Source organism: Buteo buteo, chromosome 20 (genome assembly GCF_964188355.1).
Source record: "Buteo buteo chromosome 20, bButBut1.hap1.1, whole genome shotgun sequence".
NCBI classification, from domain to species: Eukaryota; Metazoa; Chordata; class Aves; order Accipitriformes; family Accipitridae; genus Buteo; species Buteo buteo.
Window position 1 is genome coordinate 26,433,819 of NC_134190.1, and position 19,469 is coordinate 26,453,287.

Here is a 19,469-nt window from a genome sequence, read left to right on the forward strand (position 1 = left end):
GCAACGGAGGGGTTTAAAACAAACAAACGTACATTCTTTTACCCTTCCAATTTGAAGGGAAAGTTTACTCTGAGTCCCAGCCAGATATGCAGCTTAATTCTGGGAGCAGGAATTGGAAAACAGGATATATCAGTGAGATGGCAAAGAATTTAGTATCACTAGGAACGGGTCCATCCACCTTGTCTTTAACCATCAACCCCTATTCTTTACTGTCAAATACTGTGGAAGGATGCTGGCAGGTTACCATCAGGAGCTATCCCTGGTTTTATTGTTCTTTCAGTCTAGTTCCAGGATTCCCCCAGCATCCCAAATACAGCTGACCACTCAGAAACTGAGCGACCACTTTACAGACACCTGACGTGATCTTTTATTTTATTACATCTTTTTTAGTCATCCATTCCTTTGCAAAACTGGGCAACAAATACAACCCAGCTTTAGGAGCGGTTAGCAACTACTTACCGTGAGTACACACACTTAAATGAACTAATAAAAAAGTAGGTTGTAGGATAGGAATCAATATTTCACGCTCAAATGAAGTGACCTGAGAGGCAGAAGAAACAGTAAGTGATGACTTCTTGGTATCTGAAATCCTTAATTAGGCATATACTAACAGTTAGGAGATGGTTCCTCTCGCTGGGATGTGAGGCACCTCAACCTATTAACTCTGTAAATGAATGTTTAAAGGACATTAAAGGAGTTTTGCTCGTGCTTTCTTTCAACTGTTACCCAAATGAGCAAAGCAGGTTGAAGAATGTGTGAAGTGATTAATTACACTAATTAAACCCACTTTATTTACACTTACTCTATAATTTATCATTACTACTTCTGTCAGTTGATCGAAGGTGAGTGAAGTGTTGTTTATAATTGGTACGGGAGCTAATTAAATATTTGTTCGAGCATGTTTTGGTCTATCTCCTTTGTCAATTAGAACTGGCATCGCAATAGATGACTGACCAAATGGAAATGTGTAACACAACAGTAGTGTTCCACTTTACTACTTACTTGGAGAAGGAAATGTGCCCTGGTAAGCCGACTGACTTCAAATCTTAAGGAGACAAAAAAATCCTTCTCCTTTCACTTGCATGATATTTGTGTTGGGAAGTTAACATGACAAACCAAGTAACAAGCATGCAATTATCTCATGGAGGCTGACTAGGTATATGTTTCTGTAGTTTGTAGTGTAATTATTTTAGCCAATTCAGAAATAATTATTGCATAGATTCAGAATACTGAATTAATCATGCCCTTATCTTGTAATAATATAGTACTGTATGTAACTTGTCATTATATGGTAATTATTTTATAATCGTACCACTAGCAGATAATGTATTATTGAATACTTGTTCTGTGATAAATTCTGCTCTGTAATGTGATATATTAGTCCTGTTTCATAATTCAACCTTTTTTGTTGTTGTTTTGAAGATTGACCATACTATTGCTAAGTATAATGTTTAATTTCTACATACTGCGAAGCTACGATTTGTGAGGCATTCTGTGAGATACTGCAGTCTAAGGCTTACGAAACGGGAGTAACTTTTCAGCTTTTTGACTGGCAGACACTAGGGATAGCCTGCCATTGATATCCCCACAGGGAACAATTCCTTTTTTGGTTTTTTTTTTTGCGAGTTCCTCCTTTACAAGAATCTCACATTCATCTGGCTATTTAGCTCTGTGACCCAGCAATGGCAGTGCAGTATAAGACAGAAAAAATACAAAGTTCTCCGAGTTCATAATGGAGTTAATCCACAGATTCCTACTACCTTAACTTGCTGTCCTGTAGGTAAAAATACATATCGCAAATACTGATTGTACTTAAATCTTATCAGACTTTACATCGTGTGTTTGTTTTTAAATCCTCACTCACAATCTAGTAATATTACAAATAGCGAAATTTAATAGGATGTTCTTCTTTGTCCCCCCATCTCTAACTGGTGTAAGGGTACTGGACCAGTCTCTCAGCACTTAGAAAACAGCTTAACGTCCGACACTGGTAAGCTCCTTAGAGCCCAAGTTCCTGCTGAGTTTCTTACGTGAGATACTCTTCTGCTTATGACCGCTATGGGATACGATTCGGGTGAGCTCTGCTCCTTGCGTGCTCACCAGACAAGGCCCTACCTACCCTCTGGGGGAAGGGAAGAAAACGTGTGATGACTCGCCGGCTTTGATTCCCGACCATTTCCCTGGCTTTTCTACAACTGTCAGTGCTGATGCCTATTTTTTGTAATCTCTCACTGAAGCTCCAGTCGGCATTAACAACTATTTGTTGAATCAAAATGCAGTACTGTGCCGCCGATGCACTTTGGTCTTTGTTTCTTGCTTTTTTTTTTTTTTTTTTTTCATTTTTCAATGTAATCCTTTCTCTGCTTAATTTGGGCATCACGCCGCCCGGGGCTGTGGATCGCGGTGGGCAGCTGAGCACCCAGCTTCTTTCTCTTGGGGTTTGCTTCCAAGCGAGTGAGGAAAGCTACGTGCTGTACTCCTGGAGTCTGGCAATGCCAGGGAGCATTGAATCCCCTCTTGTCGCAGGAGGACGAGCAGAAAGAAACATGCTTTCAAAATTTGGAGCAGTGCTGCTGACGTAGTGGTCTGCCAAACTTTTCTAATAATATAGCTACTCTTTTACCGGCATTGTGTTTGTTAAAAATTGATTTTATGCTGTACGTTCAGTTGGTACATTTTCTCTGTTAGCATGCGCCACTTCAATACACTTGGAATATCTTAAAAGCTGATTTGACTCCTACTGAAATAGGCAAGCATATTCCAATGGATTTGAATATAGTAGCCTTAGCACTTGGCAGTTTCTGAGCATCCAAAAATGGACCTTTTGGTCCATTTGGACCTTTCTGCAATGTATACGTTGGATTGTTCTGATGAAATGTAGGTATAAAGTCAGTTGCACAAGTGAATAAAAATTTTTATGCAGAGGAACAGGCTATTATTTAAAGGCAAAATACACTTTTTTCACACAATGGAAAGGTTCTTTTATCTTGTTTTCAGTATGCTGCGAAGTGTGGTTTGAAAAAAGGGATATCTAAGGGATGGCCTCAATAGAGAAATAAGGTAAAATAATTATAATGGTGGAGTCTTATTGTTGTATTACCATTCTTCTTTCTTTTTTTTTTTTTTTTACTTACTGGTCTGTAATATATTGTCAATGCTTGCACGAAGTAGAATAATTAGAAGTTTATGTGTATTTGTTCTATACTTGTAACTGATTTTTCATTGCCTAAGCAAGCACTGGTAGAGGTAGAACAGTAGTACATGCAGGTACTGAGAAGCATCCTAGTATTCTGCTGTTCTGAAACAGCCATATAAAGTATTTCTGCATGCAAACACTCACTGTTCAAGAATAATTTATTTTAAAAAAATATTCAAAATGAAAGTTTGAGGTTGTGATCTTCTTTATTTTTTGCTTGGCTGGTTTGGGGTTTACACTGAATGATGGAAGAAGGAAAAGGAGGTCGCCTGAAGAGAGCAGAAACCACAGGCGAAAGATTTTATTTCCAAAGAAAACATTGCTCTTTAAAATAAAAGGACAAATGTTTTCATAATTTCAATTTTTATCCCATTTTTGACCCAACCATGGCTGATAGTAGTAACCTGGATTTTGTGTCCCTTTGGTTTCCCGTAATCAACTGTTACTGTGATGTCCTCGAATTAATAATAATCTCATCGTTGAAGACCACTCCCTTCCTTGGTTTGGTTTTTAAATAGCAGCACTGCACCTTACTGCGGCATTGCATGTTATATTGCTATTCGGACAGAAAAACAGCGGCCCGTGAAGAAATCCTGTCCCTGCGCGCGGTGGAGCTCATTCCGCAGCCTTCGCCTCCCGCCCCCCTGACCCCCCTTGGGAGGAGCAGGAAGATGCTGCGGAAGCTCTCCTTCTCCGACGGCTCGTGATGGAGCCCGTAGCTCACCACTTGACCTTGATGGCCATACGCAGCGCGGCCCGTTCAGCGTAATGCCGGGCTGTGGTTATTTTGTGGGACGCGGTGTGGCAGGAAGGCAGCAGGCGTTGGGCTTCAGTGCTGCTCCCTTTAGCGCTGCGGCCGAGTCCTGGGTCCGGGGCTGCATCTGCTCCACTTCCCTGTTTTGCTTGAAGTCAGTGCACCAGATACTCTCAGGTGCTCCAAATCTGTTATATTATTAGGCTTTTGAAAGAGAGAAATAATAGCCGTGTAATAGCCAACATAACTGCCAGTAAGAGGGCTGGGTAGTATAAACTAATGAAAAGGGCTTCACAAGAAGCTCGCCTCCTCCCCTCGCTGTCTGAACGGTGACTCCTTTCCTCTACCTCTGCCGTGCCTGCCAGCACCTGGGTGTCCAGACCGCGAAGGAAACTCCTCTTTCCCTTCTCTGGTTCTTAGAAAAGTCCTCTGCTTCCCGTCACCCCTGAGGTTTCCCTGATGTAGGCATGTCCCTCATCCTCTGCTGTTCTCTCCCTGCCTGCTCTTCTCTGTGCTCCAGCCGCTTTCCCCACCTTAAGTGCACTTTGTCTGCGTCCCAAGCGAGATGCACTCCCTCTCCCTCTCCTCCGAGCTCCTTACTGAGCCGGGTTACCGCACCCACGGTGAGGAAGACGGGGAGCCTTGCACACTGCTCTGCTCGAGGTTAAGAGGAAGAGGAAGGTATTGTCTGCAGTACGTGTCCACCAAACTGGAGAGAAATTAAAGAGTTAATTACTGTACCCGGCTCCATCTTTTGAAGTTAGTCCACAGTGGCATCTCTTGCAGTATGATGGCTCTGACTTAGTTTCCTGAATTTGTACTCATATCTGTACTATTTTAATACAGGAGGAAAGTGGCCCTGACTGAATCAGTGAAAATTTGATACTATCCACTATGAATAATCCAACACTAATATTCTTTCACAAGGCAAATAGATTTTGTTTGTGTGGTGGTGAAAAAACATAGGCAAAAACAAGTAGTTATGTCTTCCCCTTGCCCCAAATAGAAACAAAATGTAGTACAAATTTTTAAAGCAATACTACAATTCCTTGGTATCTGCTAAACTAAACCTTATGAAGCTGGAAGTGTTTGTTTTCAAGCTTATTTTAAATTGAAGATTGGTAGTTAATTATGTAGCATTAAGGGAACAAAGACGACTGAATTGTTCTAGTAGTTAACTAGTGATTTCCAGTCCCTAACTGAAAATAAAGAATTTCCAGCTGCCTTAACTCTTCTGAAAACAAAGGAAAAATAGTTGCATGGACACTTTCTTACATCAACACAACAGAGTTTAAATTTTTGCTGGGAAGAAACAGCAGTTTGTTGTCAAGAGCCATCAGTGTATAGAAGTACACAGACAAACCACATCTCTTCTGGGTGAGCTGCGAGCTCTTCAGAAGGTTTGGGTTTGCCTTCAGATTGAAATCTCAAGAATGTTAATGAGAAAAGCAATCCATCTTTTCCCTATCAGACAAGATGGGACTGCTTGTAGTCCCTAAATCCTGAAAAAGGAACTTGTGCTTTTTCAAGATCATGCTGATTGATCTCAAATGTATCTTGTCGTTTGTACACTTGGCTTAAACTGAGTTATTTATAGGTGAGCAGCCGCAGCTCTTTTCTACGTTTGCTTGAGAAATGTGGGCTTATTTAAAATTTAAATGTCTCTCTCAAATGACTTTGTAATTACTTTTTTGAAATGTATGTACGTTTTAATTGTTCATTACTGCTTGTTAAGGTACAAAATAAAAATTGCTATGCAGTAGTTAGTGAACTTAAAACCCATGTGCTCCAAACTTTTTACTAAGAATTTTCTTCTGTGGTTTGGATAAGTTTCTTAAAGTGCATGGAAGTGTTCAGGCTAAATGGTGCAGGGAACCCATGTATGTGATTCTAGCTGGCTACGTAAATCCCCTACTGAGCCATAGTTAATATGAAAAGAACACTTGAAAGCCAGATGCAATGAAATTTTAAACATATTGGGTTCATAGCATGTGATAGTTTAATCATTATTTAAGCTTTAGAAATGTCACAGCATAATTGCTTTCAGAATGAGTACAAACACTTTCATGCACAAAAACTGCTTTCCTGCTGCAACTTTTGCCCCTCCTGGGAAAGTTACGCTTTTGTGAATTTTCTGAACTTAATCATGTCACTTGATCACAGGCAAATTCTCAGTGAAAATTCAAAATCCAAAAGATTAAAATAAAGTCTACAGATACATTTTAAAACTAAGCCTGTATTTTCTTTACACTCTTTAAAAAAATCTGTGAAAATATTTCTTTCATTAAAGAACAAAATTTGCAACAAAACCAGTTAAATGGAAAATGCTTAGTAAACGCTATTTGCAGAGTCAGGGAGTAGAAAGCTACCAAATGTTGGATTTATAAGCACCCATGCAGGATTAAATTCAGCTCTCCTGTGGCTGTGATACATTTTTAATAACCTCACAGCATGCATGGAGCCCTGCCTCCTTCTGTACTTGTAAGGAAAATACAAGGACCAGAATTGGTCCTGTATCTGGAATATTCTGATGAATGCAATTGATTTTGCAGTATAAATTGTGTTGCTATGTAAAATAGTGTCATAATCCCAGACTACACTTAGATGTGAACACTTCCACATCATGTAGCCTACTACGACTTGTTTATAATTTGAGCAGTTCGGGTTGGATTTTGGAAAATACCAGTTATAATGGTTCTGCCATTTCTGAGAAACAGGGTAGGGGAAAAAATACTCTCTGTGTTAATTTGGGGGTGGGCTTGTTTGCATGTTTTCTAAATGGAAATCTTTTTGCAGCAGCTGTACATCCTCGTAGCAAAGACTTAAAGGTCATAAAATTTGGCCTTTGTATCAGGAATCTACTGGGAGTTATTTCTGGTAAAATTCATTGGAATTTTGCCATTGTGAGTCTTTTTAAAACTGAACTGTTCTGTAGGAGCAAAATCAACATAATCATTTCACATCCCTTAAGGTTTTTGTCACCTTCTATGCTCTCGTGAGCTTCTAAGTGCTGACCAGAAGATGAACCTCCCATCCCCGTGGAGCCGCTGAGTATGGTGTAGATTATAGCTGTTGGGTTGAAGGTGGACTTCTCTGTAACTCATGCCGTGGCCAAGGCATATGGAAGAGTGAGCTAGTTTATTTAAAATCAGAAGAGGCTGAGATCAGTGAAGGCGTAGGGATGGATTAGGTGGGTATTCTTTAATGTAGCTCTTCGTGCAGGGAGACGGAATGAGTTCACCATTTAAAGCGGTCGTGGGAGGTCACGTCTAAACCACACGAGAGTGCGGTGTGGGAAGAGCCTTTCCCTCTCTGATACACGCTCACATCATCAGCTAAATCACTTGTACGCGAACCTAATGAATATTAGAACATGTTTTACTTTCACAGAACAATGAAGTAGCTGTGGAAAGCGTTACTGTTCACACTCCCGACATGCCCTTCAGTCTGGCAGCCCCAATTTAAGCTCGCTGCCTGCGCTTGGCTCTCCTGCCGCGCAGTGTTGTGATGGGGAAGGCAGGATAGGCTGAGAAAACAGTCATCAAAGATTCACTGAGATCCGGGTGAGTCCTACATGATGAGAGGAGCTATTAATATTTTAAAGGCTGCCATCCATCCCTACAGGCACCAAAGTATTACGTCACCGTGTGTACAGGACGGAGTGGCAGTAATCAATAGATCTAATGTGCCCGGGGCCCAGGGAGGGACAAGTTAGTACTTCCCATGCAGAACGACTGGATATAATTAAGTGAAATAAACAAGGCTTATCCTTAGGAAAAAAGAAAACTCATCAACTATTCTGAGCTGAAAACAAGGCTTCTTTATCAAATAGTATGGTTGGGATTGTTTAGGGTTAGAATTTCTTCGCCGGTGTCGTGGTTTAACCCCAGCCGACAACCAAGCCCCACACAGCCGCTCACTCACCTCCCTCACAGCAGGATGGGGGAGAGAATCGGAAGGGCAAAAGTGAGAAAACTTGTGGGTTGAGATAAAGACAGTTTAACAGGGAAATCAAAAGCAGCGCACACAAGCAAAGCAAACCCAGGAATCCATTCCCCACTCCCCACCGGCAGGCAGGTGTTCAGCCACCTCCAGGAAAGCCGGGCTCCAGCACGCTAAGGAACGGTGACTTGGGAAGACAAACGCCATCACTCTGAATATCCCCCCCCTCCTTCTTCCTCCAGCTTTCTATGCTGAGCATGATGTCATATGGTGTGGAATATCCCTGGGGTCAGTTGGGATCAGCTGTCCCGGCTGTGTCCCCCCCCCCGACTCCTTGTGCTCCCCCAGCCTCCTCGCTGGTGGGGTGGGGGGAGATCAGAACAGCCCTTGGCTCTGGGCGAGCACTGCCTAGTAGTAAGGGAAACATCCCTCTGTTATCAATACTGTTCCCAGCACAAACCCAAAACACAGCCCCACACCAGATACTATGAAGAAAATTAACTCTATCCCAGCTAAAACCAGCATAACAGTCAAAACCATACATTTTTTGCAAAGAAAGCAATGTGGTCTGTAACTGGAACACAATAATAACGATGACTGAGTGGTAAAGAAACAATTTGATGTGTGTGAATTTTATTACTGAAAAGCCAAACTGAAAAGCTGAAGCCACATACATCTGACAATTTCAAGGCTCGCTCAACAGATAATACAGGTACGCTCCTTCACTGAGACTTTCTGACTGCTCTCAAATCCTGTCCCCGCAGGGCCCAGCCTCCTCTCCCAGAGCACGCTCCAGCTCAATTCCAAACCCGAAGGATCCTTCCAGTACTCGGCCAGCTACCACAGCAACCAGACCCTCGCCCTGGGCGAAACAGCAGCCGCCCAGCTCCCGTCCCGCGGCGGTCAGGCCAGAGGTGCCATCCAGAGCTACAGCCAGGTACGTGTCCTCAGCAGGCAGGGTCTCTCGCACCTGAAATGGTGTGGGCTGGCTCCCAGTTTAAACAGAGCTTTTCGGTGCCCGCCGGCGCGTGAATGTCTGCCTTTACTTTCTGTCTTGTTCAACGCATCTGCGGCGGGGTGGAGTTACCGCCTTGATTTTCAGAAGTCTGAAGCGGGTCGATTTGCATAGTAATAAAATGATCCTGATTAAAAAGGAGATTTACATGCCAGTTTTACTTCTTTGCTTGCACATGTATTTTGGTGATAGCATGTTTAGGCACTTAAGTTCAAAAATTTCTGTGACTGCTGATTAGGAGCCCTAACTGAGGTCTAGGACCTCCCTGCGTTGGTGTCGGGATATTACTGAAAGCAGTAAGTGCCAGCAGACAAAAACACAGCCAGGCTGACACCAGATGTGAAACCTGCTTGGGATACCATGCATCGCCTGGTGCCGTGGCCTAATCCCAAGGGTAAGAATCAGGTTTTTTGCCTTTTTTTCCCCCCTCATTGTAAGACAAGCAACTTAACCAGACAGTGCCTGTACGTTTCAAACATTTTGAAAGATTGGTTCAGGTACTCATGAAAACTTTATCAATCTCTCTTCCTGTCTAAACGATCCCTCCTGGCTCTGACACGTAACCCTCTCACCTTCTGTGCTTTTCACTGCAACATCAAAGCCTCTCACTGGGAAGTTAAGCTTCAGTTTAGACAAAAATTTCTAGAAGCGTTCATGCTTATGTACGTAAACAAAGTCCGACTGGGTTTCGTTGGTCAGCTCAGATTATTTTCTCCATTTAGATGTTAACCACCCCACCAAAGCAGACCGTCTCAGTGTGACGCTGGGACGCTTTGTATCTCAGGATTGTGTAGAAGTGAGCACTATTTGAATTTCAAAGCCGTAAATTGCAAAGAGATTTCGAGTATTATATAGTCATTGCACAGCTTGTGGGATACCGAGAGACATACAATATTCTATTCTCTCAATTTGCTCAGAAAAGCTCCCTGTCCTCTAAGACTGAAAAATGAAATAAAGCACAGTTAAATTTCATTTCAAATTCAGTAGGTACTTTTTTTCTTCTATAAAGGGTTTAAAATGAGCCTGCGTACTGGTAAGGCCTCAGGGTTTTTCTGTGTTTACCAAAGAGGACCTCCCTGATGTTCTTTGGGATTGGGGCCAGCAGGAGAGCAAGATTCCAGCTAGAAATAAAAAAGGAGGCTATAATATCCAGTTGTAGCCTGGGCAGATGTCATCAGGACTTGTGCTTTGTGAAAAGCATCGTACCCTGGGGGTTAGCCTGAAAGGGTGTGATGCATTCTTCAAGGAGGCTAGAAAAAGTAAGGTGATGGAAAAGGAACAGGTTATGAGAGCAACAGAGCAACAGAAACAAAAAAAAAAAAAAAATGAGAGGGGAAGGAGAAAGAATCTAAAAAAAAAAAAAAAAAAGAAAAAAAAAGGCAGGAAGGGAGCAAAGTGTGCAATTGTCTAGGGGTTAGAGGTAGTGATACTCTTAATATAAATTCTATCATACTGATTGATAGAAAAGGATGGATTTATGGAGAGGGGAAAAAATTAATGATCTAGATTTCTTTCATTGAAGTTACACTGAACAGCCATTGCTTAGATCTGAAAAGCTCTCATGAACCATCTACTTCACCAAGAACTGGTTACCTTCAGTAAGGTAACTAGTAAGTATATAAGGCAACCTTTCCTATCCTTTTTTTTTCTTGGCATGAGAGGGCAGAAAATAAGTTTTCTTCCTGTGTTCCTCCAGATTGTATGGTACATGTTCCTACAGGAAAATAACTCACAGAACATAATAATTTTTCACACTATCATCCTGCAAAGGATGCTTGACAACTTCAGGTCAATTAAAATATAACTTGGAAATATTAACAAACTGTCATATGAACTATGAACTAATACCATAAAAAGCATACAAAAGAAGTTTTTAAAGAGGTAAACAAGAAGAGGAAGAGTCAAAAGTTAAAATTAAAAAGTTCTGAATGTGACCATTGCTGATCCCGCAATTAAGGAGAAAAAAAGTCAATCCTTAGAATTGTTTTGCTATCCCTGTTATAATTAAAATAAGCCTCAGGAGTCAAAACTGCTCAGATTGTTATAATTTCCTTTGGTATTTGTGTGCAAGGAATATAGCTATCTCTGAACATGAATGATAGCCCAAAATGCATGGGAAAAATATGTAAATAGTCCCAAGGCCAGCTGTGACAGCAAGAACAATTTCTGAAAATGCAGTTGTATAAAAAAGAGAAACTAATTAGTCTTGGGACTTCCTGTATAGTGCTGCAAAGTGCAATCTAACATTTTTGTCAATTTGGAGGACTTCATTATAGATCATAGAGTTTTTCCACTGCTTTGAGTACTTTAGAACACAAAACTTTTTGTCTTCTGAATGCTACTGGAATAGGATTTCTTAGCAACAACTGCTCCTCCGGCAGGGAATTACTGTTTCCCCACAGAAAACACCTTTTCAAACTTGGTGTCCAGACCCTGATACATCCTGTATTAATCGATTAAGGTTATTTGTGAAGAGTCAGTTGTGGCTTTTATTACAAAAAGTAGCAGAATTTGCAGATGAGTTGGTCAAAAGTGAATCTTCTGTTTGGACAATGTCATTTGTGAACAACTGATTGATTGGGTCTGCTGTCATCTTGAGAATGGTCAGCTTATGTTGTAGATACCGTAGGAATACAAAGCACAGCATGTACTACAAATAGTGGTTTTCCACATGCTCTGCCCTGTATTTGCAAGGGGAAGGGAAAGGAAGTGAAACTAGTTTACGTTTCTGGATGAGGACTTTTATAGCTTCTGGTGATGCTGCGGTCTTTTCAGAGGCTGAGGCAGCAACAGAGGTAAATCCCTACTGCGTATCATCCAATGCTTCTGAAGCTTCTGGGCTGAATAAGCTCGCACAGAATTTGAAAACCCTTAAAAACAAAAAGTAGGTGAAAAATAAAAGTAATTAAAAAAAATAAGCCTTGAAAAATCATTTAACAGTTAATTTTCTAATTTGTCTCCTTTTTCCTATAAACAAGTCATAAGTTTGTCATTCATCAGACCACCACACCTCACGAGCCCTCTTTAGAATATTAGTAGATGAGTACAAGAACACGTTCAGTTGTCAAGCAAAAACTGTATACTGGCCTCTTTCAGTTAGACTCATGGCTCTTCCCACCATCAGTCATCTGTGCCACAAGGTGACAGGCTACTTGATCATCTACCCAGACAAAATCTAAACTAAGGACTTCACTTCTGGTAGGACGTGGCAGGTGATGATGTGTTTAAAACTGGATTCCAAATACAAACATGAGAATTTTTCTGTCATCAAAGGAAGTGGATGAAATCTTAGACAGATCGCTCTTATTATGACACTCACAGAGAACAATTCACTAGTAGAGGCTGTGGTAGAGAAGAACTGATCTGCGTAATACTGGTTTGATCCTACAGTAGGTAATGATTGCAGCTTTCATTGCTGCTTTAAAACCAGAGGTTGACCATCTCTGGACACTCTGAAAGGGTCTCACACAATTCTGTTTGTGGATGTAGAAGACTGCAATGGTTATTACCTACCTTAATCTATACGTAAGCCCTTTGAAACTAGGATCAGGTAGGCTGACAAGTTTCCATAACCGTGTTGGGTTGTATTTTGCAAACACAGTGTAACCATGACCTTTGTGATAAAAACAGAAGAAACAGATGGAATAGGCCACATTTGAGGGATCCAGAGGTATAGTTTGGCATCTATTACCATATAAATGCATTTGAACATAGGTAGCATCATCCTAGTTAGGTCAGGAACTTATAAATGACAGCAAAGCCGTCCTGCAGAAGAAAACCCTTCCACAGGTGCTGCCCAAGGACTGATGTCTGCACCCTGAAGACTAGAGAATGCTAAGCATTTTCCATACCCTCTTCTGCCCTTTGTGGAAGAGTGTTGGTAGAGGCATTGGACCAGAGCAGAGTGGTACCTCGAGTGAAGCCATATGGAAGGTTCTTTGGGCTGACAGAAAAAAAATAGCCCTCAATAGACTGGCAAGTCTAGCAGTCACTGAAAGAGCACAGAGCATCACTGAGCTTGTGAAATAGAGCTGGACCCTTAGAAGAACACCTGTGTATCTCGAAAAACCCTAGAAAGGATGATCAAGTTTGCTGCTTAGGGCTAGAAACACCTGCCAATATTCAAGAAGCCAAAGCAGCCTGGAGGGATGTCCTCCACACAACTTCAGTATCCAATTGGAAAATCCTCCCTGGAACCAAGAGAAAGGGTCTTCTCAGAGGCAACAGTGTACTGCGTATGACTATGTTCATTTTCATCAGAGATGACCTTGTTTGAGATTTTAAGGGCCAAGCGATCCCTGAAAGTTCCAGCGAGAAAAACAAGCTAAAAACTCGTGCTGGCATTTAATGCTGAACTAATAATGCTTGTGAATACAAGTTCATCCAGACCTAAGATGGGCATGCAGACTTACTCAAATGTAACATAAATTTTCAGTTTCTTCTATTACCTGTCAGAGAAGTGTACAGGACATTGAGCGCAAATTAGCATTTCTTAAGGGTGGTAACTGGTACCGTGATTCAAATTTTCCAGCATTTTTCTGGAAACTGTATCATTATCTCATTCCCAAGAAATGACTCTGAAGCCTTCTCTGTTCTGAGTTCTGTTTCTAAGACTCAGGCGGTTCCACTGACAGAAGTTGTGTTCCTTAGCACCTGTGAATTACGAAGCATAGATGCACAAAACCTACCAGGTTTTGGTTTTGTGTTTTGACATGCCCAAGAATAAAACAGTTTGAAGGGATTTTAGATGATACACCGAACAGATCCGCTGCACCTGCTAACATATTCATAGCAGTTATCTTGTTCTCTAAGACTTTTGCCATTCAGGTTTTGCTGGTCTTACACACCGTTTTTCCCTCTGGGAGCAATCTCCAAGAATCAACATGCTGATGTTTCAGTAATCAGCAGCTGGCCCCAAAGTTTTGCTTAAGCTGTCTAGCCATCTAGGATTTTGTAATTCCTTATCCGTGAAAAAAATTTCAGCAGAATAAATAATTCAACACCGTCATTTGCCCCTCTCAATTCCACTTCATAAAGCAGAAATCTTGTATTGCAGTCTTTCATTTAATCTTTTCCAGTTAAAGTCCTGATTTAAGTGTTCAATTGGAATTGTAAAAAGAAGAAGAAAAAAAAAAAGCTGATGTCCTGAAATGTAGCACATTAAATGCATGAATTATGGCAGGCAAACAACAGTTAGACTGTTCTCTAGTCTTCTATAACCTAACGGGACACCCTCAGTAATTTTCTGTACAGAGCTCTGCAGATCTTGTTTTGTCCATATCAGTAGAGAATGATCTTTCTAGTAAGATTAAATGGGAAAGAAAATATTTTCATAGCTTTATTAATGTTCTCATGTTCCTTCACACATTTCTGCTGTCAAAAAGTATATATCAGCATCCATATATTGAATCCAAATAAGCAAATCGGGCTCCTTTTCTTTGGGAAAATTAAACCTCTGAGTCTTAGGATAGATATTTATAGAGCTGTAGTAAGAAAGTTTTTGATTTTTGTTCACATCTATGAAATAGATTGATGCAGGAGGATATAACAAATGGGAAGCAAATTTGCTCTTGGTTTATTACTTTAAACACAGCTTCATTATCAGGTTGACAACAATAATGGATAAATGGAAAAATAAGGGAAAAATACCATTGTACCACTTCATTCTTCCTCATGAAGTATAATGCCACATTGCAGGATGAACCATGACAGGTCTGTGTGGTTGTCTTAAGCAACAGACATGGAGAAACACAGGGAGAAACTAAAACACATTTTGCCTCTGAAAACACGAGTGGAGAATGTGACTGTACACTTGGCCCTTTGAAAAAACATAAGAACCTCACAGTAAATTTAAGACGGGTCTGAGATTAGTCACATCCTAGAAAATACTGCATGTTAATGTTTTCATTGCAATCTGTTCATCCAAAAGTTCTCTCCTTCACACAGAGCAAATGCTTAGCTTTTTAGGAAGTGCTATACACTGCATTTTTAATTAAGCATTTAATTCTTGTGTCCCACCACTACACCTTCTGCCCTATAACAGACAATCGTGAAGTGGGATTTTGGGGGGTTTTGAATTAGTACTTTAAGAATGCCTGCAGCTTTATAGAGGTTTATTAGGAATATGGGATAATACTGGTTTACTTGAAATTAATTACTCTAAATCCTTGACATATCAAGCAGTGTAGAAGTAGATTAGAAAAAGAAATTTTGTATACATGGTGACAGTGCTTGCCTAAAATCCTTATGATCAATGACAAATTGTCTAAGCTTCCAGTGTGTTAGCAGTGTGTTGCAGAAGACACTGGTAACATTGCAGAAGACTGTATTTTGGAACAACAATGTTGAATATTACAAAATACATTATTATGCCACTTAACAGTCCAAAAAGTAAAATTTATTAACGAGTATCAATTGATAAGGTAGCTGGTTCAAACGACCTTCCGTCGTGTGCAAAACTTGCTCTGTCCATGTTGTCTTAAACCTTGCCAGCCTGTTTATGTTTTATAAAAGTTGTTACCATGTTACAGTTTGTTAAACCCAGAAAATGAAAACTGTACTCCTGTCAAATACATTATTGGACAGTCAGTTGCAGATTAGCCCTTCTTTCCCACTTAAAGCAGAGACGGTAAGAAGCTCAGCTCCAAAGTAGCTTTTAAAAGTTCATTGACGTTCCCACAGTTTGCCTTCCTGGTTTTTGTTGGGAGTCTTTCAAATCAGCAACTTGAGCTCGTTGGCCATTTATGAAGATTTCAAGGCTCGTACTTGATGCTGTGGTGTTTGTAACTGGCGGCCGCGATCAGGACAGTCCAACTCAAGAGCAAGCAAGCTACTTACGTCTGTCATCCCCTGGCCCGCCAGGGACCTACTATACAGAACAGCTGGAGTGAATAGCTTACGTGACATTTCTCTGTAAGGCCACTGCTCTTTGGGGTGCAAAACGTCCTGCAGCCAGCAAGGTTTGGGTCCAGCAGCGCTGCCTTCGAGATGCCCGAACGCCGTGAGTGCTGGTAGCTTCCATGCTACTAACAACAGACAGCAAAGCACCAGGAGCAGCTCCTCCAAAGCCTTGCTTCTTGTCCATCTCTAGAAAAATACATGTTCTTCCCCCTGATGCAAAGCATTTAAGATGAGGGGCGGGGCTCCAAAAGTAAAAAAAAAAGAAAAGGACGGAAAAATTTTTAGTGGGCGTACATAGGGAGAAGTACACGGTTCTGGCCTTTTGAACCTCGTTTGTTCTTTGCTCCGATTAGTCGTCCTGCCTTGTCCTCATTTCCTGACCAAATCCTTCGTTGGGTATCCCAGTGAAAATGAATCAAGTTTTATACCAGGACCATGGTGCTTTTGTTTACTTGTTTTTTGCCTGTAGGATGCTACTAAGAAACCACATTGCTCTTTAAATGTGAAACAACGCTGCTGTCGGCATTCACCACACCTCTCTGAACGGAGTCACGAAATTCATTACTCGCATTTTCAAGGCTTTTCTGGCGAAGGAGGTCGGTAGCCGAGAGGTGCGTGTTTGGGCGAAGCACCGGTCAGACCGATTGGAACCGCACAGTCCGCTCCCGGGATCCGGAGCGCTTTGAGGTGTCCAGGAAACCCCCTCCGTAACCAGAAAGAAACAAACCAAAAGAAAAAGAGTATCCGAAACGGGAGCGCGTCTTCCGAGGGAGCGCTGAGCTCCCGCTCACGGCGGGGTGCGCTTCCCGGAGGATTTCAACGTTGCCGGATTCGCAGCCGATCCCTCGAGCCGAAGATCCCCCCTCAGGAGGGGGGAGGCCGAGCACCCGGCTCCGGCACCGAACTGCAATTCCTAACAGAATTTTTCGCCCCCCGCCGCCCCCCGTGACCGCTCTGGAGGGGACCTTGGCGCGGTGCCGCCATCCCCAGGCAGATTCCCTCCCCCCCCCGGGGAGGACCCGGCGACCCGCCCGCCCACCCCCCCCGGCTCCTTCCCGCCGGGACGGGGCTGAGGCGGGGGCGGCGGGGGGCCCCCCCCGGAAGGGACACGGGTGGCTTTTCTGTGAGGAAAGTTGCCCGGCTTAGCCCGTTCCGTGGCTTCAGCCGCTCTCAGAGTAACACTCGGGGCGGGTGGGGGGTGCATCTATTTATTGCCTATTTATTCGCTTAGAGGCGGGCTGATCCGTGCCGGGGTGAAGGGACGGGACGGGACGGGACGCGAGCGCCTTTCCCAGGACCGAGCCCCCCCCCGTCCCCGGCGCCGTCCGCCGTGAGGCGGAGTCCCGACGCCGGCTCTTCCCCTTTCCGAGGCCGGGGACGCTGCTAAGCAGACCGAACGGGTCCCCGAATCCCCCGGGGCCGCCCGGCCCGCCTGAAGAGGGGGCTGCGCGGCGACGGGGTCCTCGGCCGAGCGACCCCCCCCTCACACACACACACACAGAGCCCCGCAGCTGACGCCTCTGCCTTCTCCTTTCCTTCCCGCAGCAGGGCCCGGGGGGCCGCGGCGCCCACCCGGGCGGCCCGGAGCCGCCGCCGCCGCCGCCGCCGCCGCTGCCGTTGTTGCCGCCCGCTGCCGCCGCCGCCGCCGCCGCCGCCTCGGCCCCGCAAGCGCGGGAAGGCTTCGCGCCCAGCCACGGCAGCGCCTTCCACCTGCCCGAGCCCCAGCACGCCGCCGCCGCCGCCCTCTACTACGCCAGCTCCACGCTGCCGGCGCAGCGGGTGAGCTCCCCGCTGCCCGCCCAGCCCGGCGGTTCCCCCACCGCCACCAAGCTGCCGCGGGCCGGCTCCGCCGCCGAGGGAGCCGCCTACGCCGGCGCGCAGCGCCTCTCCTCCTCCTCCTCCTCCTCCCCGAAGCAGTCCCCCAGCCGCCTGGCCAAGTCCTACAGCACCAGCTCGCCCATCAACATCGTCGTCTCCTCGGCGGGGCTGTCGCCGTCCCCCATCCGAGTGACCTCCCCGCCCGCCGCCCAGTCTAACCTTTCCTCCTCTCCTATCCACCAGTTAAGCTCCACCATCGGCACTTACGCCACCCTGTCGCCTACCAAGCGGCTGGTTCACGCTGCCGAGCAGTACAGCAAGCACTCCCAGGAGCTGTACGCCACCGCCACCCTGCAGAGACCCGGCTCCCTCGCAGGTAAGCGGCGCCCGGCGCCCACTCGGCTCCGCGGCCGCGGAGCGGAGCGGGGGACGCGGATGGAGGGACGGAGGAGGGATGGAGGGATGCGCGGTGCCGCCGCGGAGGGGAGGTTGGGGGGGGGGGGGAGGCGGCCCCTTCCCGGGGCGAGGAGGCGGAGGAGCGGGGGGGGTTGTTTGCCAGAGAAAGCGGGTTTTTGGGGGGGCTGGGGGACGAAGGTGGTTGCGGTGCCGGCAGCGGTGAGTGGGGAGAGGCCGGCCGGCCGCCTGCTTCCCTGTGAGAAAGTCCCCGACTTGCGGCGGCTCGTCCCGCCCGGGACCGGGACCGGGAGCGGGAGCGGGAGCGGGGCCGGCCCTGCCCCGGTGTCCGGAGGGTGCGGGGCCGGCAGCGCCGGGCTCCTGCCCACGGTTCGGGCGGTGGGGGGGTGTTGTGTGTTACTATGGTGAGTGCCTCGGCCGCCGCGATCAAAAACCGTGAGCCTTCGGCAGAGAACCGCTCTTCCCCGCGTTTACGGGCGGTTCTGGGGTGCTGGACAAGTTTGGGGTTACTTAGCAGGAGCGCCCGGTGTTCCGAGTTGTGCCGAGGAACAGGCAGCGGTTATTTGTCTCCGAGTGCTCTTGAGGGAATAGGCTGTTACGGCTGATTGAACGTCCCTGTAACCGCAGACTTTGAACAGACCCTGGGAGTGAGATACTGGTGCGCTGCTCCCTAAACCATCCCTCTGCTAAACTGAGCATCCTTCAGGGGTGGGTTTTTTTGTGTTCTCAAAATTTCCAGTTTCATTGCTATAGTAACAGCTGCTATGCTCATATGTTCTCTTGCGTGACATAAATAGATTTGAAGATAAATAGGATACATAAGGAGGTTTGGCTGTGTTGATCAGGCAGGTACACAAGTTTCACACCGGAGTTAAAACCTCTTCTCATCCCCCCTTTGTCCTCTCCCCCATCTCTCCCCCCCCCCCCCCCCCCCCGCTCCAGCAGTTGTTGGCATCCTATATAATTCCAGTATGTCTAAACATACAGATTAAATTAACTGGTAATAAAATATAGTATTAGCGTATCTTCTTGTAAGAACTATTTGATGGGTTTTTGTTTCCTATTTAAAGGGCAGGGATTTGAAAACTTTTTGTTTGTTTGTTTATCTAACACTATTTTTGAAGTTCGGAATGTGTAAAGAGATAGTGTCGCTAAATGGTGCCAAAATCGAGGTCTCGGGGCACTTGTATCGAGCCTGCTGTCAATTATTCCATCTCAAATTACAAAGTGGTTTATTTAACAATTATATTAGTATAACTTCTCCCCGCTGTGGCCCAGCACACTGTTGGCCACAGGTATTAAACACTGCCTTTGTAGAGTAAAGCAGAAATGTAGAATTGACACAGACTTTGTGTTTGAGGGGGTTTTGCAACTTCATCCTGTAGCAAGAGTTGTTTGAGCCTAAATAGGCATGGAGGGAACTGTCAGCG

At 44.6% G+C, this 19,469-nt stretch overlaps 1 protein-coding gene across 1 annotated transcript in view; it reads left to right on the top strand.

Annotated features, from left to right (window-relative positions):
• The window catches only part of CTNND2 (catenin delta 2), a 654,700-nt gene that overhangs the window by 363,397 nt on the left and 271,834 nt on the right, over positions 1–19,469 (top strand). Inside the window, exons 6-7 of the mRNA XM_075052197.1 lie at positions 8,657–8,829; positions 17,353–18,001. Coding sequence (XP_074908298.1) covers positions 8,657–8,829; positions 17,353–18,001 — 822 coding nt within the window. The remainder of the gene's footprint in view (positions 1–8,656; positions 8,830–17,352; positions 18,002–19,469) is intronic.